The 24,676-nt window shown below is 35.9% G+C and overlaps 1 protein-coding gene across 1 annotated transcript in view; it reads right to left on the bottom strand.

Moving 5' to 3' along the window:
• Nucleotides 1-398: 398 nt before the first annotated feature.
• RASEF (RAS and EF-hand domain containing) overlaps nucleotides 399-24,676 on the bottom strand; it is a 36,351-nt gene continuing 12,073 nt past the window's right edge. The window contains exons 3-17 of the mRNA XM_054186130.1: nucleotides 24,046-24,136; nucleotides 21,097-21,192; nucleotides 19,915-19,992; nucleotides 19,338-19,453; nucleotides 18,485-18,553; nucleotides 17,491-17,575; nucleotides 16,016-16,107; nucleotides 12,953-13,187; nucleotides 11,590-11,727; nucleotides 11,346-11,493; nucleotides 10,293-10,374; nucleotides 8,953-9,067; nucleotides 7,984-8,103; nucleotides 6,876-6,952; nucleotides 399-4,954 (exon numbers count right to left, since the gene is read on the bottom strand). Coding sequence (XP_054042105.1) covers nucleotides 4,846-4,954; nucleotides 6,876-6,952; nucleotides 7,984-8,103; nucleotides 8,953-9,067; nucleotides 10,293-10,374; nucleotides 11,346-11,493; nucleotides 11,590-11,727; nucleotides 12,953-13,187; nucleotides 16,016-16,107; nucleotides 17,491-17,575; nucleotides 18,485-18,553; nucleotides 19,338-19,453; nucleotides 19,915-19,992; nucleotides 21,097-21,192; nucleotides 24,046-24,136 — 1,651 coding nt within the window. The 3' untranslated portion in view covers nucleotides 399-4,845. The remainder of the gene's footprint in view (nucleotides 4,955-6,875; nucleotides 6,953-7,983; nucleotides 8,104-8,952; nucleotides 9,068-10,292; nucleotides 10,375-11,345; nucleotides 11,494-11,589; nucleotides 11,728-12,952; nucleotides 13,188-16,015; nucleotides 16,108-17,490; nucleotides 17,576-18,484; nucleotides 18,554-19,337; nucleotides 19,454-19,914; nucleotides 19,993-21,096; nucleotides 21,193-24,045; nucleotides 24,137-24,676) is intronic.

The raw sequence follows: 24,676 nt of genomic DNA, 5'->3' as shown, positions 1-24,676 counted from the left end.
AACCCATCCGTGGGATTGCTTTTGCCCAAGGACCTGGGTGCACTTGGTGGGTGATGCGGAAGGATGGGGAAGTCCGATGTGTACCTCATGGAGATCTGATTTTGGGCGAGAATAGCCAATGAATCAGATTGTGTGCTGTTATAGCAGTTTCCTCAAGATCTACATCTTCAGCCTACAGACTGCGTGCATGAGCCACACCAGGTGCACCAGTCACAAGCTCCGAAAAATACAGCATGCAACAGACCAGCACCACCCAGCATCTCACCTGCCCTGAGAGACTGTTCTAACAGATGGAGCCCAAAGCCGTGGATTAAAAGAACTCAACGGACACTTTGGAGGGATGACCCATAAACTAAGGGTATTATATGTGTGTATATATATATATATAACAGGGGAAAGTGGTGGCAATTCATTGGAACCTGCTGGGCATGGCATAGATGGTATGGAATAAGGGGTGGATAATGTCCTGGTTCCGGTGGGGATAGGGTTAACTTTTCCTGGTATTCCATGCCATGTGAGCCACGCCCACCCTGAGCTGCCGGGGGAGGGGGCAGGAAGTTGCTGCTTAAAAGCGGGCTGGGGCGGCCCGGGTCCGGCCGGCGAGCGGCGGGGGGAGCGGCGGTTCCGTAATCGCGTTTGTATATTCCCCTATCCTTGTTGTTGTTGTTTGCCTGTTCCCTTTGCTGTTCTGTTAAACTGCCTTTGTCTCAACCCAAGAGTCTTGCCTTTTCTTACGGTTCTTCCTGTGTTTGGAAGGCACGAGCGAGCGACACGTGGTTCTTTGTTGCCATCTGAGGCTAAACCACGGCAGTGCACATCCACACAATGCTACTTGCAGAAGTGTCCCGCAGATATTTTCATTGGAATACATTTTAAACAGGCTATACAGATTTAAAACTGTAATTTGTTTTTCCTAAAATAATAGAGGATTTTATAGTCAATACAAAAATAGTTACACAGAACAATACTTAAACCATGTTAGGCCATAATTGCAGTTCTAAGAAGAATTAGGAAAAGCTACAGCTTGTCTTATTAAGCCACTAACGTATGCTAAACAGGCACAAAGTGGTTACAAGAACTTAGGTGACCAAAACATTTTCAGAGTGTCTCAGAAATTATTGCCTCAGAAATCTGTACTACGTCACAATTAAAAAGGGTCAAAAACAATACAGGATAAAATAATACTTCCATGTCAAGTGAATAAAAATAGTTTATATACAGATCATGAGGAAAAACACAAAAGGCCTTTCCTTTTCAAATAAATACATGTACTAAGGGAAAACATCCACTAACTAAAAAAATAACTTTGTGCGATTAAATGAATAGTTCTTACGTACTAAACACAGCCATAAAAACATTCTAAGTACAATAGTGCAACCATGCCAGAGCATAAAGCTGATGTTTGCCATTTTACGTTTTAGGTTGAAGGCAAGGCAACCTTTCCAAGCAAAATAACAGAAAACTTTATATACCCATTATTTCCATATATAAATACATGCTTTAATTTCTAAATTTAAATATTTTTTTCCAAGTTATTTTGCTTTAACATGAATTCTATATGGTATTATATGCACATTCACTTGATGGAACTGATCATCACAGGATTTCTAAAACCAGTTCTAACTGAACTATAGCTATATCCCCATTTGGTTGTGCTTTTTTACCAACTTAAGACATTGACCATAAAACTACTCCAAGGTAAAACTTCGTTAAGTTTCCAACCCTGAATCTTATTTAAAAAAGAACACTGTTTAAAATTAAAGTTGCTTTACCCAACACATAAAAACTACAGAGTTTAAAAAAAGGGATTCAGTTCATATAATTTGGCCAAATAACATGAAATATTTTGGTCGTTAAAATAAACAGGAAAAAAGTACCCAAAATATCCTTCAGATAGAAAAAAAATAGGTGTGAAGGTAGGTACCTGAACTCACATCCTTCAACCAGGCTCTCTACAGGCATGGATATTCACAAGGCACTCTCCGTATGATAATCTTAGATATGAAAGCAATTACTGCACATGCACGCACGCTGCCAACACTGGGATGCTGAATGCAAATTTGCTAGAGGTCCCTCATGATGTTGTTATACTGGTGAAGAGAAGGCCAAAGGTGATCTAATATCCTACAAATACTGAAAGGGGAGTTACCAAGATCACAGCCAAACTATTCTTGGTAGCAGGAGATGATATAACAAGGGGGAACGGCCACAGATTTGCAGCCACTTGGAAAACTGAGGTTGGACATGGAGAGAAAATTTTATACAGAAGGGGAGTGCAAGCATGGGAACAGGCTGACCAGAATGGTGGTGGCATCTCTTGTCTTTGGGGATTTTCACAGCCTGGCCAACCAAACCCACACCTAACCTGGTGTAGGGCTGGAGACATTCCATCTCTGCTTGGGTGCTTGGGAGGTCGGACAAAACCACTTCCAGAAATCCTTTGTGCAAACAACTTTATGTGATTGCCCATATCCAAAGTGTTTTGCTCATGCAGGTATGTCAACAAGGTTTACGCAAACATATTTCACTTCATTTACTGCAGGCCAAGACCACAGAGCTGGTCAAACACTGTGGTTCAGGAGGCACACACAGAAAACTGAGCCTCAGTCTAAACCCTACAAGTTAACAGAAGTTAATAACACTGAAGGTGCAATATTTTGAAATGTAAGTAACAGCTTGCAATCAGATCTTCTGATCCTGAGAAAACGCAAATGCCTACATTTTGTAAACTTGCACTTCAGAAACCAACTGCTGGGTCATCTCCATCTCTCCTCCCTACTTCCTGCATGAAGAACTATCTGCAAGTACAACCCATTTCACCCCTTTGGATAGGGAGAAGTTTTTACACGCAAAGAACACAGAAAAGGCCCTCATCAATGGGCTCAGTTAAACATGGTTTTCTCCTCAGAGAAGCTCGTTACAGCTGTAATTTTCTTGTTTAAATAATACGGGGTTAATAGTAAACAATACGTATGTGACCAGGCATATTCCTGGTACACCCTGCACCTCCTTCATTCTCTGCCACCTGCTCCAGGTAAGTCTCAGGACTACAGTGAGGCTTCTTGTGCTGCTGGGTGGGAAGATGCTACAATACTAAAGCCTCTGCATGGAATAAGGTACTGAGTGAAGTTTCCCTTAGTACTTCAAAAAGGACACCATTCATGTTTCCTCTTCTAGGGCTGAAGTACAATACAGTGAAATAAAATGTCTTAATCCTTCTGGCCTTAGATTTCTCTGTCTTGTTCACAACAAGCTTTCAGATAGTTACCTGAAGATTAGCTGCTCTGATGTAGAGGTTTGAAAGGATACCTAAAAACACTACTCTTACTACTTTAAAACCGTGTGTTTTTTTAAAAATGGTGAACCATCTTGTTTCTGAGAATGCCACATTTTATAAAACTGATAACACTGCACAGGCTATACAGTGTTCAAATACAGTTCTGATAAAATGTAGTAACAGCTGCTAGTCGTATGGGTTTCAAATCTGTCCATAAAACTTTATCCAAGGTTGATTTACTGAGATAGGTTTCAGCCTGGAGATGTTTTATTAATGTACAAAGAAAAGACTGAAATGGTTTTTGCTGGCTCTGAAGGAGCCCTATCCCATTCCCATAAAAATTAGTGAAATCTGAGATGAATTGGATCATGATTGTTAACTGCAGAAATACCTAGAATTTTTGCTACACTGTAGGACTGCAGGGGATTACTAAAAGCAGTAATAACTGAGTCTTTAGAGATGCTGACACCTAAAGGTACCACCTACTGGCGAGTTTCTCAGAATTTTCCTAAAATCAGGCAAAGGAATTCTCATTAACGGAAGTGGTTGCTGTTCATTTCAGGGACTTCTTTTAACGAACAGTTTATACAGACGCTTGTGCATGTGCAGCAGTTCTTTCAGGTTTAAAGCTTCAAAAATGCATAAAGAATATCTGTTGAAACAGACTCCTCTGTGCTACTACAATCCCTCAATTAATGTCTGAATGGAAGACATTTGAAAAACAAGAAAAAAAATTACAACTCGTATCTCTCTGTAATACTAATAATGATATAGTTAAAACAAACAGGCAGGCATGGAATCATTAATTCATCTCAGCACATATCACAGGTATTATACTCTCTCTAGAATTTTGAACAGTAATGGTCCATGCAAATCCTCCTTTCACTTCTGAGCTGTGTAGGATCAGCTGAAAAGTCTACTTCTTAGTTCTGAATCAAATCCCAACTCCCAAAATTAAATAAATTCTAGCTCACCAACTTTTACAAAATTACACCAGCAGCCCCCACACGTGCCACTGTCTTCTCCTGACAAAGACCATTCTCCTTCATGCCCTGAACTTAGGGTTTACCTGGATCTAGGCAACCTTTTCATGGTTTGGTGTTTTCTTGGGAAATGTTTCATCAGCATATAACTTAAGGCCTTCAAAAAACTAGACAAGCAGACATGAGCAAAAAGAGATTAAACTAATTGAAGCTCTAATTTTTTCTTTTCCTATGAGTGGTATTTGACATTAGCATGTTCTGTATGTAAGAAATATTGAGGCCATAAAGAGATAAGCAGGTAAAAAAGATAAAATATATTATAATATTGTATGTAGTAACTACTGTAGCATTGATTCTGAGCTCACTTCATTGACTTGTACTACTTAAGAAAAAAGTGAAGCCTATGGAGCAAAACAAGTGCACAAATATGAATAAGCAGAAAGTAGAGTCTGGATTTTTAACACGATGCGCAATTTCTGAATACACAAGTGTATAAATCCATAATAAAAAGAATACATTATTGAAATCCTTCATTATTTTTTTTTTAATCTACAAGTTATTTAGGTCAGGAGAAGTATCTGTCACTTAAACATTGCAACAGTTTTTCATGAGTGCCGATTTTTTGACAGGTGTCCCAGCCAGGCTGGTTACTGACCTTGTATCATCTTGATTATCACTTCTTTTTCGCACTTCACTGTAAAAACACCAACCAAACAAAAAAATGCACTAAATTAGTTTATTTGTGTTCACAGTTCCATTTCTCACGGTATATCTTACAGACCTCACCATCACGTATTGTGTGGTTAAAACTATGGTTTTTAGTGGACAGAATCAACATGTGTCCTGAGTTTCCAATTTGGGAATCATAACAATATCATATCACAACATACAAATCACAGTTAGTGATAAAAATATAATAATTTCTGATATGTTGTAATTCCATAATGTTCTGTTTTCCTTTTTCTTTTGATCATTTCTCTTTATTTTTTTTTGCTTCGGTGTATTACCATAGAAACAGAATACATTCATAAAACTAAATAACTCCAATTTGAAGTATAAATTTACCCTCAGAGAAAAAACGCACGTTGTTGGATATTTTATTATAAATGCAAACTTAAAAGTTGCGTATGTATGAGTAATTATTGATCTGTATTCTTACGATGGGCCCCCCAGAATGTCAAAAGTCAGCTCTAAAATTTCTTGCTTTTACCGATATAGAGATGGATATATATACACACACAGAAAACAATTGAAGTCCTCCTCCTATTAGTGGAATGCATTCATGAAGTTCCTCTCAGAACACTGTATCATTCAACAAAACAGTAATGAAATGTTCATTTAGAAATTTTTATTTCAAAGTGAAATGCAACTAAGACTTGAGTAAAGAAATTCCAGACCAAGGTTCTGGGTAATGTCTATACCATCTGAGGATCAATGACCCTTGTGAAGAAAAATACCATTTTGGAGGTTTTTTTTTGAGATTCTGAAAGAGGAGTCTCCAACTGCCAATACATTTTTTTTTTTTTATCCTTGAAAAAGTTAAACAAAGTTGCCATGTTTAAACATTAGAGATAATTTTACAACTGTAATTAATGTTATGTAACTGTGCTATGTATGTTCTCTAATTTCATAATCCACTGCTGCCTTCATGGCCACGTTCTTGAAAGGAGTCATTTATCAATTCAGCAATTAACTTCACATCCATGCTGACAGACAAATAAATGCCTACATTTTTGCTGCATCTCTGATGGATGCATTTTCCTGGAAATACAGGTGCTCTTGAATGTCCCATATGAAGAAGCAATGATGCTCTCTAGAAAGCCAGTATTTTGTATTCAAGCCATATTAATCATTATTATCAATATTTTAACAATGAATAACCAAATACTGACCGAATGTCAAAAAGTCTGATTGCTGCATTAGGCTGCTACAAAAATCACATGAATAGCGTTTGTAATTCTGGCCTGGAGCTCTATGTATTAAACTGAAAAATCAGAGGCTGAGGATTCGTTACATACCTCCAGCCCTTCAAAATTAAATTGCATCCAAGAATGGTTTGGAAAGGTAGAAGTGCATCACAGAAATACCAGGTTGCTAAACGGATATAAACAGATTTTCTATGTTTTAAATAATTTAGAGAAAGAGACATCAGAGAAAATACGTGGAATTAGAATGGCCAGTAATAAAACTGAATATATATTAATATATGTGAAAGAATTAAGAATTAATTATACGTAGAATTATAAGCATTTTAAATTAATTTAAGAAAGAATTAAGTAAATCCATGTACTATTAAAAAATGTAATCCATTCACCAAACAGGTTTTAAAATTGTGAGCTCCATAACTGAGCTCTAATTTAAATATTAATTATTGAGACAGCTTTGTAACATTTGCAAGCAAAAATGTTACTTGATTGACCCGAGAATAAATCCTGTCTTGCATTTATCTATAAAGATTTAACAGGGTATACTTTTTGAAATTTTGTTTGTTGAATTTAATTTTGGTACAATGTTAAATGTACATGTGTGTCTTTGTATGTATGTTCACATATAATGTCCTTTTTATAAAATATACTCAGACGTGTTTACTCAAAGATAGAAACATGCCTACGTACCGAGCAAGATGAAGAACTGCTTCTACAATATTAGATCCGTCTTTAGCACTTGTTTCACAGAATAGCGCATTGTAAGTCTGTGAGTAAAAATAAAATGTTAAGCCAACTAATCTGAAATAGTTTCCATATGAATATGTATATTCAGTTACAAATGGTCTTCTCAATAACACAAAGATGACACACATTTCAATGAACAGGATTTCTTCTGGTACTCTTCGTGCTCCAATATATTCACTTTAGTACTGTGAAAACGCCAGTAATAGCTTTATAATTGTAGCTTTTTTATATTCAGTATATTCTGAATTAATAAACTGAATAAAAAACACATCGTAGGCTTAATGTCCAATCTTCTTGTCCACAAGACTACAAAATAGGAAGACAGTTGCTAGTACAGGTTACTGAATCCAGCTTGTTAGCTATGCATAAACTACCGCATCTGGTATTCTAGCTTAACCAGAAATATCATTCCATAAATAACAGACATGATACCTGCCCCCATATAATCAATCAATTGTGAAAGCACTCAGCAACTTAAGACTCTAAAAGGTTCTACATCTTATTCTACAAAATATGGGACATGTGCATCCTTTATCCCCTCATACAAATACATGCAAAACACTTGTCCACACTTCTATTTATACCAGAGAGTTCCTTTTTACTTTCCGCAGACGTGGCAGGAATACAAGACAGTCTGTCGACGATCGAAATATTCCACTCAAAAGCTGGACATACACAGGCCAGGCAAAAAGCCTCCCACGCTCAACTACCGTGCTTCATATTTGCACCAGCAATTTCTCTTTGGCAGCAAAAAAACTTAAGTCTTGTAGTACATCCACTTTTTCACTGTAAAGACTGAGAAGACTATCCCAGCCAGTAATGAAGTTCGGCTCAGTGGACAGTGAGATGTGATTTAACCCAGCAAATATCATCAACACAGGATAGTTTTAATGAAAAATATCCACGAATCCTGATCACTAGATTTGAACAAATGACCAGAAAATTACTTTTGTTTACTAGTTTCTCACATGGTTTTCAGATTAAAGTCCTTAAAACCACAGATTACAGTTCTAAAATCATTTTATACTAAAGAGGTATACTGTGACCTTACCATAGCCAGCTTTTCTCCATAGTTTATAGGCACACATTTTTGCCCTTGTTCCGTAACAGCTTGACGGAGATCTGCTTTGTTTCCCACCATCATAATTGGAATATTCTCATGAGTTGCATCCTATAAAGAAGATTTTATTCCCTTATCGCTAGAACACTCAGAATACAAAAAAAGTAACTAGCATCATCACATCAACCTGATTTCCTTCCCACAAAAAAAAAAGACTTGCACACTATCACAAAAACTGACAAATTATGAAAGTCACACTGAGAATTTTTCATTAGCTAGTTGATATTTATGCAGCTATCTTAAATACCAGCCTGCAAAAATGCGTGCATTCCCATAAACCCTATTTCCCAACAGGGAATTTCATGTGTTAAATTAATCTAATGGAAATGGTTACTGTATCCAAATGCTATATAACAAAATTACTATGGGAAAAGTGACCAACTCCTATTCCGTGATTAAAAGAAATGGCTTTCAGAAAATGAATTAAAGATTTTGCTTATCACTTTCCCTCCTATTAAACATCTCTGGTACGAGAGAAAATACCTTTTCATTAAATGCAAATTTGTATTCAAATAAACAAAAAAGTAGTAGTAGAAAGAAATACTGAAAATTTCACTTGAACTAATTTACAGAATCTAGCATATTAGTTTAAAATGCAGACTCCACGGAAAACTCAAGCCATCCAGAAGTGGGTATCTGAAATGGGCTCTCATGTTCACTTCAAGACGAAGTTAATGGGAAGAGTGCGATTACATGATACCTTTTTATACAAAAAGATGTATCAGTTTTAATACCAACTGAATACGTCAGGACACATTTATGATTTCCATGTAGCTTTTACTTCTATGAGAGACTGCAGTCTGGCTAATTCCAATATACAGATATTCAAATTTTCTAAATAATGAGGTTAACAATGCATTGAAACATAGTTTGTAAGTCATATATATTTAAGGTTCTTACCTCAATCATATCCACCCATTCTCTCACATTAAGAAAGCTTTTTTCGCATGTTACATCATACAGCAGTAAGACACCATCTGCTCTCCTGAAGTATGATTTAGCAATACTTCGGAATCTTTCAGGAAAAAGAGATTTGCATCAGGCCACATTACCAGAAAAGAATTCAACTTAACATCTTTAATAACACAGCATTACTTTATTGCACTATTGAGTAAGACTCCACATTACAAGATGACTTTTCTCATTGCTTCTTTCGTAAGTAATTCTTCAAAACCGCTGACGCAGGTCTACAAATGCTCCATGAGGATCCATAGGATACTCTCCTAAATAGCAATCAACATTTCTTGTATCAAAACAATCTACAGTGTATCTATTTCAAATAATCTGCTTTGCACTGGACTTTTGATTAGGTGGCAAGGTTTTTTCACTTACATATAACTTCACAAATTGAGTGGGTTATTCTGCTACACTTGAAAAAATATGAAACCAGTAAACTTATTCGAGGAATGAATTCATCAGTTACAGTCATCTTTACCATTAACATAACAGAATCTATTTGACAACCAAGTAGAACAACTAGGTATTTACATTATATATTAAAATATTCTTCACAAATTTATTATGTGGGAGGCAAACGATTGGGCCTCTGACTACCTACTTCACATAATCACCCATTTAGGCAAAAGTAAACACATAACAGCCCAACACAAATCTTGGTCAATGAACAGATTAAACTGTCTTCTAAAGTGTTAGATTAACCTCTAAATAAGCCCCCAAAGCTGTCAGTAAAGAAGTAATGGCTCTCAAGTATGGATGCAATAGGATTTTAAGGAAACTCTACATAATAAATTGAAGAACCTTGGATATACATTCAGCAATTCAAAAATCTTTGGGAAGAAGTTTTCATACACTAAATACAATCCAAATCAGGATCAAGACTTTCAAGGAAAGAAGAGAAAAGTAGGGTGAAGGGAAGAGAATCTCTGAGATTAAAGCCTGCTCAGAAATATATGTCTGTAAGGACAAAGAAAGCTAAAGACTAAAAAATGTAAGAAACAATGTACTCCATCTTTTTGTATTGCAAGAGAGGGACATACAGATTTAATTAATAAATGCTGTGATGAACCCCAACTATTTCCCCCTGCAGAGATAAAAGATTACCTCCAGCGTCACCAAAGCTCACAAATTCCACTTGTCTTGGGTCCTCAGCAGAGTAAAATCACATCTGTTTATAGACATTTATATATGCCGATACTGACTTACTACAGAGCCATATAACATTAGAGTGGAATTTTTTTCTCTTAGATAAAAAAAACAAACAAAAACAGAGAATCACTAACCTCTCCTGCCCAGCTGTGTCCCACAATTGTAGCACTGTAGGTTCTCCATCAACAATTAGTCTTTTCATTTGAAAATCCACACCTGGAAAGAATAATGTGTATAGTCTAACAAAAAATATCAATAACCTTAAAAAAATCCATAGAAAATGAAAAGTTATGTGCCAAATATAAGTTATTTCAAAATTCGTCTCTTTTAATAGATTACGGGATTTCAGTCATCCACATAGCCTTGAACGGCACTGATCCCCTGAACATATTTAATTTGTCTTTAGAAAAATATTTAAAGAAATATTTTACCTATGCTTTTTTTACCCAAGCATTGACAGAAATTTAGCATTATGACCAGCAAACAAGAACTCTCTCTGTTTTATTTTGCTAAACATTTATAAACTACTATTTATACACTATTTTGATAAAATTTTATGGAAGAGAATATTTCCAATGCCAAGGATGAAAAAGATAAATTAGAACAAAAATCCTGACTCGGAGGAAATAAAACAAATATGTAACTATGATTGGATTAGAAGACAAAAATTCAGTCTTTGGAATCAGTAAAACAAGTTTGCTAGCTGACACCTATAATAGTAATATACACAACAAGTCAGCCGGAAATCCCTCCAGCTGCATTTTAAACCAAAGCTTCAATAACACTTTGAAGAAATGGAGACAAAAAATAGTATGAAAGACATTAAAGGATAGTATGAAATGCTAAGGGAAGAGCTAAGAAGACAAGAAAGCAATGAAAAATGCAAAAGGGATCATGCACACATTCTAAGTTCATTAAACTGAAACTCCCTTTTCTGGTGCTTTATGTTGCTCAGGAATAAGCTTTGTGTTTTGCAAAGAGGAACTAAATTGGAGCAGTACACTATTACCCACTCCAAACAGCAGCTAGGCACTTCTAAGCTTTAGTACTCAATTAGATCTCACAGCCTAAGAAACTGCATGTGTATATTCAGGAAAACCTGGCAAGCAATCACTGACAGCAATCTTTTCACCCACTTGTGCAGAACAGCAATAAAATTCACTTTAACATTTTGAGAACAACTATACCCAGAGTTGCACTGGTATTGCCTCGAAATTCATTCTTGCAAAGTCTCATAAGGAAACTGGATTTTCCCACTGCTGCGTCTCCAGCGAGAACAATCTTGTAAGCCTTCTCTGAACTGGGGTATTTCGGAGTACATTCAGTTGCATCTGACTGAAAACAAAAAGAACCCCTCTGTTTCAATTCATACAAAAAATACTCTCTATATCAAACACTTTTCTTTTTTTTCCCCCCTAAAGAACTGGTTACCTGAGGCGTGAGAGCAGATATGTATTTCCTTGTTGAAGCAATTGGGCTGCTTCGACTTACTGGTCGTGAGGGCTTCCAGTCTAATACTGTACTGCTGTTATCAGGACTGTATGCTTCTTCATCCCTGATCTCTGGAACCTGAAAGTACAAGCTAGGGTGTTAGCTCAGGTGAGAACAGTATGCTTTTTTGGAAAGGCACAGCTAAGACTGATTAAAACATTTGTTTTAACAGTTTGGATTAAACAGAGATAAGTGACCAAATAGAGCTGTGCAATTCTAGTCAAAATACTGTGATTACTCTGTTCTTATTCACATTTGCTGTTTACTACAGCCTACATTTGTTCCTTAAATGCGTTTGCTGTTTGGCATATGTGCTTTGAGTACAGTTTCCAGATAAAGCAAATCAATTTCCATGTGGAAAATTTCAACTTAAAAAATAATTACAATAAACAAATACCTTTTATCAAAGCTCATTTTACAAAAATTAAGAATTTCCCTACAAGACATTACTCTTTATGTTATTACTACTCAAGCTAAATTAAATACCACACAGCTGTAGTCTGCAGTATTCATAGCATTTTCAACTACAGAGACTAAATGTCTCTACTAAATGCACTGTAAAGGATCTGCTCCAAAAAAAACCCCACAAAACCCAATGAACTGCATTATGCTGTGTTTGCTACTAGTCTTGCTACGTAGTCATCAGTAAAGCTGTCCATTTTACTAACAATAAAACGGACACAATAACACCTTCCTCATGTCTAAATTGCCCGAGATCTACTATGTAAGTGAATGCATGCACTAACAGTATTCTTTTTCTCATAATTTGATTTTTTCATTCACTGCCACAGCATAGTAAGAAAAAGTGAATGGAAACCTCTTTTCTAGAATCACAGAATGGTTTGGGTTGGAAGGGACCTTAAAGATCACCTAGTTCCAACCCCCCTGCCATGGGCAGGGATACCTCTCACTAGACCAGGCTGCTCAAAGCCCCATCCAGCCTGGCCTTGAACACTTCCAGGGATGGGGCATTCACAGCTTTACTTCTATAGTATCTTCTTTTTAATCATTAGAAAACAGGCTCCTATCTGCATGCTGTTTAACAAACTTCAAAAACCAGGTGTACATCAAAAATAAAGTTATTACCTCAAAATCTTTCAAAAATGTCAAAACAAACATTTTATTTTGAAGAGGAGCAGCTATTTATGCATTCTACAAAAAACTGCCACTAATCTTATTTAAATGCATATAACCCAAATACTTAGTTTTAACTGGCCTATGGGCAAAGATCCATTTAATTTTAAAAACAGGAAACTAATTTTATCTCCAACCAAATCAGAGAAGTACTAAGTCGGGCACTTACATCTGTATCAGAAGCATCACCACCAAAGCTTTCCTGCATACACTGTGACCTTTGAAAAATCCTTTGATGCCTGTATTCCACTTCTGAATCATACTCATTTGAATCTCTCAGGGTAGACAAACCACTGTCAAAACAGCTCTCAGGTAAGCTGTCAACTTCACAGTTTGTCCTTTGCATAGGATCACAAAGGGCTAAAGAATCATAATCTTCATCCACACAAGAAGAATGAGATGACCTAGTAAGAAAATATTAAAGGGGGAAAAACAAGTTATTCCACAATTGTTTTTCTCAACAAAATCCGAGCCATTCTGGAACAGTCAATACTTAGAAATGCTAACTATACAGCTTAAGACATATGTCAATGCCCACTTTCCCTTTCTAAATTTATTTTTCAATTATATCTCTTAGGATGCTCATATTAAGTTATATAATTATGTAATTGATGATGACTTCCCAAGTCTCAGTAAGAATGTGTATTTATTCATATACAGAAAAAATAATTACTTAAAAAAGATTCAGAAAAAGATGTATTATGAAGACACCAAAGGCAGAAAATGATAACTCATGGTTTAGCTGATTTTGCCCTATTCTAAGACACATAAAATGCTCTTGAAATACTGTATCTAATTTCAATGAATGCATTTGCTCACAGAGGCACAACGGCCAATAAGTAACAGCTATAAATATAGAAAAAAGGGTAGCCATGTTCAGGAGATCAGTAATGGTGGAAAAAAGTCACTGAAACAGGTTTTCTTACAGGTTGGTAGGGTACACAAAACTTAAGGCTTGTGTAAGGACAAGAGTCCTTTCTTTCCCCTCACCCTTCCTTCAAAAGCCTTTTTTTTTTTTTCCATTCGGATTCTGTAATATATAAAAATACTTAAATGGATGCAGCAATGATAGTATGGATTACAGAAAACAATTTAGTTTTTATTTATGTAAATGAAACTACAGAAAAGAAAGATTAATAGAGTGCATCTTAAAAGAAACAATCTTTTAAAAAGATTGACTACCGTTCCAATCATTATCCTGCTCCTGCAGCAAGACGGAGACAGGCACAAAACAAGTAAGACAGAAAAGGTCTCTAAATCACATCAGAGAAGAAAGAACGAGTTTGGGTCTGTCCTACTGAGACATGGATGTGAAGCACTAAACTGCTAGAACAGACAAGGTCAGCATCAATCCTTGTAAAGACAGTTTGCTGCCAGAGAGGCTGGGAGCTCCCAGTGCAATGGCACATCACAGAAGAGTACTCTGGGGAGAATCGCCAAATTATGAAGCTGTTACTGAGTTGAATATAATTCCTCCTTGCAAGTGGCCAAACAGGGGTGACAGAGGCATCGTTGTCCCATGCAACAACATCCAGAACCATCTCATTTATATCTTTTCAGGCTAATGTATAATCACATGAATGAGCGTGATCCTTCCTGTGAAATATCACAGCATCCATGCTATTTGTATTCATGCACCTACGAGCCTATACCAAATCACTGAAATACAGAGGAAGGGTGCATGCTATAATAAAGTCAAGCTTGTCAGGCATTCCCTGAAATAAAGGTCTTTAGTAGTTAATTTTCAACCTCACTGAAGCATGAATTCAATGCTGGGAATTTCATATGTGCTTAAAGCAAGTTAGACCAAGATGTAGCTAAAAAGGAAAGGTATACCTAACTAATGTAAATTGCTGAAAACATGTTAGAATGCAAATCTGTATCTCTTAATGCTGATCTGATGTGAGGAGACAGAACAAGTACTGAAAATGAACAGGTTTTTAGACATTCATCTCTCTTTCTGTCTTTCGATCCTAATAAGTCACGCCTGCTAAGAGTAAGTTTTTACTCCTACCACCCAAAGTTTCTTCTTGCATTTCTCACTTTTGTGGAAATGCAAGGATTGCACCATGTGGCAGGTACTAATGAATATTCACAGAGAAGGAAACCACTAAGCCTCCAGAGAGGCTTTCGCTTCAGAAAATTATTCAATCTAATATGCAACTTAGCAGTGGATGCCTCTCAAAACTTGCAGAGGGTCCAACAGAGGGGAACTGGTTTTACCTGCATTCAGGAGAAGGAATCAGTTTGCAACAAGCAAAACTTTACAGCCAGAAAACAGATCTCACACGGAGACAGCAGAGTAAAAGTAACATTACTGAATGAATGGGGATATTATTAGTGTGAAGCAGAAGCCAATTTAATCCCTACCAGAGATATTAATCTCTCTGGCAAAACATAAAACAGACTACTAAGAACTCTAACAGAGATCTCTCTCCAGTTTGAAGTACCACTGAATGAAAAATAAGACAATCTAGCAATTGAGTTAGGACACGCATTTTTGCTGGCAGTTCCCGCTGTTTAAAAAAAAAAGTGTGAAAAAGTAACATTATCTACAGCACCTGAGGTTGGATCCAATGCCCAGTGACTTCAGTGAGAGTCTCTGCAATGATCTGAGGAAGCTCTAATCAATGACCTGCATCCAGTAAGTACAACACCAAAGTAGCTCTATCATTTCATATTTGCATTTAGATAACTTACTGTTCTCTGTGGCTCTTACCACATTAATATCCAAGTGCATTCACTACACTTCCACGTCAGTGTGAGATGAGGATGTTTATTCTTTTGAAGAATTAGGACCACATACCTTCGTTAATAATTATTACATGGGAAAAACAGACATACAGGGTGAAGATATGACCAAAAATGTTTTATTTCCCAAGTACCGAGTAAGCTAGCTAACAGAGGTCCTTGGTAGATTTTTGTAGTTTGTTGGAGACAAGGAGGGGAGACTGAGAATCAAACTAGAATCAAAACAGTCCAAGACCAAACAAGAGGCTGTCTGAACTCTCCATAAGTTCATGATTTGCACTGAAAACAGTTTTCCTGAGTTTTCTGAAGTCATCAAAAAGATTTCTGTTGACTTCAGTATACTTTGGATCATATGCTATGGTCACACATTCCTTCTGAATCAGACAGAACTATTCTCTCTGTTATTTGACAACATTTGCTCTCCTAATATAAGCGTGATGTCCTAGTCTTTTTAAATTCAATAAAAGCAAACCTGGCTTACCTATCATACCGTGGGTTTAGAGGAGACTGTCCACCATTAAATTTAGGACTGTTTCTAGAAATGGTACTTCCTGGTGAGGTGTTTGCTAATCTCTGAAACAGATACATAACAAATGCATAATAAGTTTGATGAACGCTGTGTAAGCATCTAGATTTATAATGAAAAAAGTGTGCATCATCAAAATTACTACCATGTATTTTCATATATATGCAACTACTTATTTTTAACTAAACCTCATGCTTTATACAGAACTGCATGTCAAGAGGGCCATTACATAGAGTATTTAGCCTCCACTGTTGCCTTAATACTGAACCTGCTAACCACACTCAACCACAAAAGACAACGGATATTCCAAGAGGATGATTTCATTGACTACACCTGAAGACTTCGAAATGCTAAACTTCGAAAAATAATATTTAGAAAAATGGTATGTTGGCTACTAAAATGAAAAGGGGAATGTCACTGGCTGAGCTAGTTTCAGTAGTGATACCACCCAATTCTTCAGTAATATAGTGAAGGAGAGATCCCAACTGACACCATGTGACAGTATTTCATTCATTCTGCTGTCCCTCTATATGTTTATTCACTGGGAACAGTTTCCTCTAATCTGCTTCCGTTATGTTTCAGGGCCTGGCAGAAGGAAATGGTATCTCTTGTTGTATCTGCAGTGAATCTCGGATAGGCTGTATCAGCAAAATGCACTCGCATTCATTGCTATAGTCTGCTGGAAACAGGCAATGACCCCTATTTTCCTTCTTCCTGGCCAGAATTCTCTGTGGGCCTATTATTCTGGCTCTATCCTTCTAAAACAGTTAGTTGCTTTCCTGATGATGTAAGGCCTTGCCCACTCATTAGTTTTGGAGTTTAACGGGTTTCCCAACATTGCAAAATTGCAGTGTAGAATACATCTTTTGTAACTTTCAAGCCTTCCTCTCTCTGGTTTGGAGGATGCTGGGTTACATCTGTTACAACAGATCCCTGTACAGCTGTGATAGCCCAAAAGGGTCTGACTGAGCTCCCTACTATCAGCAGTGCCTGCTATTCATTTTTGCATTGATTTGCATGGAAAAAAGTTGGAATTAGGTTAAGACCCTGCTACTAAAAGAAAGCAGTTTCCTAAAAAGTGTGTTTTCAGTGGTAGGGCACTCCCATATACACAATACAAACATATTTCTTTTAGTGCAAGAGAAACTGCTGATTTATTCACCTCATCAGATACATTTGGCCATAACATATTAAAAAAATAATTACTTTCCAAAGCACCTCACAAAGTAGTTGTGCTCTAACAAACTTCCATTATAACACAAAACGTAAGTAAAATCTAACAAAATTCAACCACACAAGCATATTCCCAGAGTGAGTCCACTTAATAAAATTCAATTTTCTGAGTACCCACTGAAGTACAAACGAATTTGCATTTGATGTGTTAATTCTTAAACCTTCTAGTACAACATAACAAAATTACAAATACATACCAATGATCTGTTGTACTTGCTCAAACTGTTTTCAAGCGCACTCCTTAAACCATCATTGCTGTCATGTAGCTTCCTATTAGCTGATCTAACAAAGAAATATAGTTTAACTTGCAGGAGTAAAGAAAACATTAAAAATTACGTAACTTATCACAAATTGAAATTGAAAAAATACGTATCAAAAAAACTTTCATTTTTTCTTTAGATAAACACTAAAGAGTGATGTGGAACTACAAATTTGTTGTTGAATACTCGAACAAATGATTGCACATGAGAAAATCATTGTAAAGTTTAGCCTCCAGTAGCAGCCTAGGAAACCCTGTTTCACTTCTGTAGCGTGGGTCAGCTGATGGGAAAAGAGACACTGTAGGAACGGCCACAAAAAAACAAGCTATGGAGTAGTCAACTGGTACAACCATTTCTGCAATACAAAGTCACTACATTAAGTATTGCTGAGATGACTCTAAGGACAGATGTGGTTCAGCTCCTTGAAAGAAAGAATACATTTAGGATAAAGACATTAACTGAAGATATTAAAAAAAAACTTATTCACTATGACTCTTCCTGAAAGTAAAAATTTGTGCACCCCTTGTATAATACTGTATGCACTTAGTGCTTTCCAGATAACAATAAGACAGGAAGATATTAGAAAAGCGAAGTCAATAAAAAAAAGGAGCCAAGTAATAATTTTTATAATAGCAGGGACAGACTGAAATCTTGTTCATCTTATCATAAAGTCAAGTCAGTGAGGCTAAGAAAAAAAAAAAAAGAAAAAACAACGAAGAGTTAGTGGCTCAGTAACACAGTAGAGTTAGTAGCACAGGATCTTCTATGAGAGTTGAGCACAGGACCTCCTATGACAATTGATGTCATTTCAGTATTTTCACTTGGTATGTTTTCCCAAATCTCATCCCAGTCTTTTGCATACAAGAACATTTACCCCCTAATACGCTGGGACAAAGTTTGTTTATAAAAATCTGAATTACTAAGAACTTACTGAAGTATTTCAATTTGTCTTTCCAAATTATCTCTGTCTTCAGTATACTCTCGGATCATTTCTAGGTCTCTGCAAAAAAAAAAAAAAACAAACAAACAAAAAAACAACAAAAAGTTATACTTTACAGGATATCCTTTTTGGCAGAGGGCAAAATGTAACAGGCAACGTTTATAAGAGGTGATAAATACACGGTGGGGAAAAGATACCATTTAAATATTTCTGAATACATTTTTCCTACGTTTACATTTTTGCTGAAATATGTTAAAAGCAGTTTTATGCAAAGTAAAATCACTTGGTAACTTCGTTGATCTCTGCCATTATATTTCAACAAAGACTGTGAATGAAAAATAAAAGATCTACAAAATAACCATACGGACTGCCTCCTTCCCCCTTGAAATATCACTGTGTTATCTGAAGATAACAACATAATGAAACTGTCATTTACACCTTTAAATGAGCATCTAGAAGCAGCTTTCATCCACTTTAGAAAAAACTGGTCAAGACTGATGTGGAAAGCTTCCAAAACTATCCTCACTAACATTCCTACAGATATTCATCTGAGTGCAAGTCATGGAGGAAAAAACTGCCTGATGTTGTAACTTTTACTCCTAACTAAAGTCCCAATAATGGTCTTCCTTGCAAGATTATGAGAGTTCACATCATATCCAGAACTCACTCGTTCAGAAACCTGACAGTGAACAGTAGCCATGGCATCCTTCGCATGGTGTCAGACGCATACCTGCCATTTATGGCAAATTCATAAAATAACAGTTACCAACTGCATACATAACTACACCAGACAAAGATTTTTTTTTTTCCCCCGTGAAAATATTATCACATAGAAGTACCTTACCTCTCAGAGTTCAAAGTCCGATCTGCATACTCGCTTTTCAAGCTATCTAATTCACTCTGTAGAAAAGCTATATTTGTTTGTGCTTCTAAAAGATCTTTCTTAAGTTTCTGATTTTCCTTAAAAAAAGGAAGATATTAGATATTAGCTGTCATAATCACCTGCATAAAATGTTGATATATTATAACAGTAAGATAAAAAAAATCAAAATTAAATAAAAATAAAACACTAGAAAATCTGAGCATAAAGGGGGAAAGAAAATTAAAGAACTCTGTATCAAGGCAGAAGTCAGTAAATTAGCATGCAAGAACCACTGAATTTTTATTTTTCCATTTCAGTTACACAAAAAGGGGACTATATCATTTCAAGCCATTTCTAAATGTTATACGTAGAATATGCATGCATTTACACAGAACAGGGTTTTTTCCAAATTAAAGATCCTCATACACTTATCAACAACTTTAAAACTTTATTTCTTAGCTTATTAGTACTAAATGTAAAAAAAAATAAAAATAAAAATCCACATTGCAGAGGCTAAAATTGAGACTAAATTAATATGTCAATAATCATAATCTCTTACCAGCAACACATCATGCATTCTTTTTTTCAATTCTATCACATCTTCCCGGTGATTTACATTTTTGGATTGCTCCTCCAGCTACAAGGATAAAAAAATGCACAATTAACATACGTTATTGATTGTTCCAACTCAAAGTACATAAAAAGTAATGGAAATCATATTACATAACTCCTAAAACGTTTTACAGCTATTAAAGTTTTTGACATCCAGAGTTTTTGCAACTGTGTGAGTAGGCAGCATTACTCTAAAAATCACTGGCTTTCTATACAATTTTTTAATCAATACTTTAAAAAATGTTTAATGAGCATTTTGCACTCTGTAAGTGTTGAATATATGTAACTACTGACAAAGATGCCAGCTATTGAGAAGATATAAACAGGTGTATCCCCACTAACGTAAAAAAAATATAATTATATTCTACCTCATCTGTGTAGTATTTGTACTACAAGCTGTCATGTTTCTTGTGAGAAATGTCTATTTCTATCAATGCTCTTTTAAGTTCAATTCAATATGAAGAAACAAAAAATACATCTTCATTGATTTCTATAATTCTGTTAAAACTTACAGAAAAAAATAATGTAAAAATTAAACCAAGTTACAAAATAACCCAAACCAATATTCATATCTGAAATTTCAGTTTACCTTACGCTTAGGTATCAAATGAAAAGATCAGGCTGGTGTTAGGTTCAGACTGGCAACAAATACTTCTGCTAGTAATTTCAGTTTCAAATTACAGCTTAAACCCACCTCTACCATTAGAGAAATGCACTAGCAGCTAAAAGACACTATATTACTGTAAAATATTGTATTTGTGTTGCCAATTTCATCTAAGTCTACATATTACAAATGCTTAAAGGCAATATATTACACTATTCCTAATGTATTAAATACAAGACTAGGTAACTGCAGTGTAAACAACTTGAGGAACTTAGAAAATTATTCAGCAGCAGAATCTGGCTAGCAGTTGGGGCCTTTCCTAAGTATTTCGGTAAATAACACAGAATGAATACAACAGCACAGAATGACAACATAACCTAAAAAGTTATTTGCAGTTGCCATTTACTAATACACATTAAATTAAAAAGCTACAATTATGATTATCCATTTTGGGAAAAGCATTTCATAAGGTCAGCATCTCTTAAAACACTTTAAAAACTCTTGCCATGACTACAAATCACTTACCTTTTTAAGTTTTTTTATTGTCACTTGAAGATCCCCAACTTCAGTATCATATTGGCGCTTCAGCTCATTTAGTGCTTCTTCAGCTTTTCGCTTCTCCTGCAATATTTTTAATCTCATTAAAAGTTGAGAGAGGTTTCAAACGTTTATTAAAAAATGCATTCATGAGTTTGGAAACTACACAATTGCCCCTCAGGCTAATGTGTTTAATTCTGTCTTTCCATTACATCAACCTGCCCTTTCCTTAAGATCCACAGATTCTGATTCTGTAATTGCAGTCCACTTAGAAAACATTAATAGAAATAAAATGCAAAGATATGGGTCAACTCATTGTGTGTTTTTCATGTCATAGTCTCCTGTGCTAAACATCCCTGATGTCTTGAACAAAAAAACGAAAAAGAAGTGTTCAAATCTTATTTGTACATAAATGTAGGTGTGTATTGCATATACAGATGTGTGTAACACACCTACACACAAACAGGGGCATTACATCCTTTTTTTCAAACCAGCCATCAATATGCTAGCAATAGCACTACTGTGCCACCATCAGTTATTTATTTCTGGTTTGCTTTTAAATTTTTTCACTTGCAAGTGCTGGAATTTTACAAGTCCTGGTTCAGTAAAAGGTACGCTGATGAGAGCACCTTTAGTTTCATATGGCACGTGGTCTGAATATCAAGCCAAGTACACTATTCTGAGTTTTATTTTAATGAAAACAGATGTTGAAAGGAAGTTACATCAAGCGCAATGAGAAGAATGATACGTTCTGCATGCTACAGATGAGTATGTGTTTAACTCGCTCCAGTCACTCCGAAGGGACTTCAGTGCACAGTTTCACAACACAAGAAACCAGAATGCAGCAGTGATTCGTGGTGCTAATGAGACAGCTTGAGTTTTCACACAGAAAAAACACATGTGGACTTTGCTCAGAATTCAGTGCTTTCCTGTAGGTGATGCTGGCATCCCTGTGTTAAATGATAACCCATGTGTAAAAACAATAACCAAAGTAATCAGCTTAAAATGGATTCTCTTACTGTTGGCACCTATATAGGACTCCTAAGTATTGTTTGGTAACTATTTGCTTCCCTTGAAGAAACTAAATATAGGTTAGGCTCAACCTGCAGATACTATCACGCAGAGGTAAGTGTCACTGTGGCATGAGTGAGATCACTCTGGCAAACAATAGCCTTGAGTACAGGCATTAAGATTAATGCCTTAGTACAATCCCACAAAGTAAATATCTTACATTTACTCTCAGGGTGTTTTAGTATGTGGAGTATGTAGAGCCACAAGCTAAAGGGAACATTTAGGACTGAAAACGAAGGGAATACTGTGAGAAACAAGTTACAGCCCGTATCTATTGCTAGGTGTGAACAGTGAAATCACAATCCACGCAACTCGGTGACAGTTAAGGACTTTTTAGAATGAGAAACACAGACTAGTTGTGGATAATATGTGGGGTTTGTTTTTTTTTTTTTTTTTTACATGTGTTTTTTTGGTTGTTTTTTTTTGGTTTTGTTTTTTTTGTTTTTTTTTTTTTTTTTTTTTTTTTTTTTTTTTTTTTACAGGATGTGTTTTTACATAATGCTAGTACATAACTGTAGATGCTCTCAGAGTAAGCAAACACACATATCCCAGCCACCTTTTTACAGCAGTGATAAAGAGTCTTCAGGGCTTTTTTCAGTGATCTAGCACTTTTTGCAGAAGAGAAATTCTGCAGAGCGCATGTATTTTTTTTCTAAACATCAGTGCTTAGTTTCTCTGGAAAATGAAAGTTTATCTCTACTGAGAATTGCATTACCATTAGTTAAACATACTATGGTACACTTTTTTTTGCTGGGGTGACATCTTTAGCATTTTTACGTTGTCATTTTTTGGTTCAAAGAAAACAACTGACTTTTATGGTTTGGTAGGAGTGTTTCCTCTTGCACAGAAAAAGATGCTGTTTGAAGCAGATCTATCAGAATATAGTTTACATTCACAGATAATTACCATGAACTACTTAAAAGCAGCAAGTTGGCATTCTGCACTTTGTGTCTTCTGATTCTGCAAATACTTTGGTGAAAGAACCCATACCAAATATACAGATGTTCAGTATATTGTGTGTCCTACAAAGCATTAATTATGCCAGTAGTATACATTTTAGTTAATGCATTTCTTATGTCTGCATTAGAACACTTTCACAAACTGTTAATCTTATGCATATTATAAAGTTATGTTTATCTTATGTGAATTTAGAAACAGTTCAACATAAAGCAGACAACATAGGTAGGGTGGTTTTACTGTACTACTTTCTGCTCAGAATTACACAGCTACACGTGGCTCTAATGTATCTCTCAACGGGTAAGGGGAAGAAGATTATTGTACTTCTCCACCAAGACTGCAAACCAGTTGAAACAACGGCCAGAACTTGAGCACACTGAAACAGAATTTCCCATCAACTTTGGGAGGTCCAGGCCCTCACACATTGCCATCATAATTACCCTCTCTTATGTCTGCAACTCTTTAAAATATAGCTGCAGGATGAGAATGGAGGAAAGAATGATCACTGCTCCAGGCAGATATACAAATTAGGAACAAATGACCTAAGCATTAATTTCTACATAAATTCATCTACTAGGAGAACTAGATTCCATTCTTTTATGGTGAAAGGTCCTTTTCTCCAATCTGTTTCCAATACTGGTCTCAAAAATAAATTCCTCTAGGACAGCATGTTCTCACAAAAAAAGAAAGACTTTTTTTCTTAGTTTATTACATCTGAGCAGCCATTCCTCTAGAGGAAAGCATTGAGAGAGTACATTTTCAATCTCACAGATAGCTTCTTTTCATCCAGGCCCCACCTTCGGCAGCTTTGAGTCAGTCCATCAGGATCAAAAACACCTGGCCATCAGTCCTGCTTAAAACCACTGATAGTTTGGCAATTATGAAATTTTGTAAATATAAAATACTCACTTCCTTTTTAACTTTGTGTTCTGCAGCCTGGATCCGTTGTTCCATCTCTTCCTCCAACTCACTGAGCTGAACTGCCGCTTTATCCTGAGCTCTAAAATTTAAAAGTAAATACTCTCTTAGGAATTGCCGTCTGGCTTGACAGAAATGTTGTGTGAAACACATCTGCTTACCTCAGCTGAAGGAAATTAGACAGACAGACATGGAAAGAGTTTAACATTGCCCAGACCTTGAAACTGGTATGGTTGGGAACCAAAATCACAAATTAATTTGAAGATACAGGCAAATTATATTTTAAATAGTAGCTGACAGCTGATGATTAGTATGAAATACATCACATCTGCATTTTGAAAATTAAGTTACAGAGATAAAAGGCCCTTCTGGTTATCCTATGAAGAGACTTCAAAAGGATAACTACAGCAACTTGCATCATCCACACATAAAAGATCTCTGTCCTGAGCTAAACTGTTTGGCTTTAGCATTAATGATGCGAGACTGCAAATGGCGAGTAATTACAATAGGCAAATACACCCCGTGAAGTTGAAAAAGCAAAAATATGTTTTCTGCAATGAAAGTAAATGGGCGTGTATGCTAAAACTCAAAGTTACAGCCAAGGCAGAGGAGTCAAAATGGT

Source organism: Rissa tridactyla, chromosome Z (assembly GCF_028500815.1).
Source record: "Rissa tridactyla isolate bRisTri1 chromosome Z, bRisTri1.patW.cur.20221130, whole genome shotgun sequence".
Classification (NCBI taxonomy): domain Eukaryota; kingdom Metazoa; phylum Chordata; class Aves; order Charadriiformes; family Laridae; genus Rissa; species Rissa tridactyla.
The sequence above is the reverse complement of the archived record's forward strand: the minus strand, read 5'-3'. Positions and strand labels throughout refer to the sequence as shown.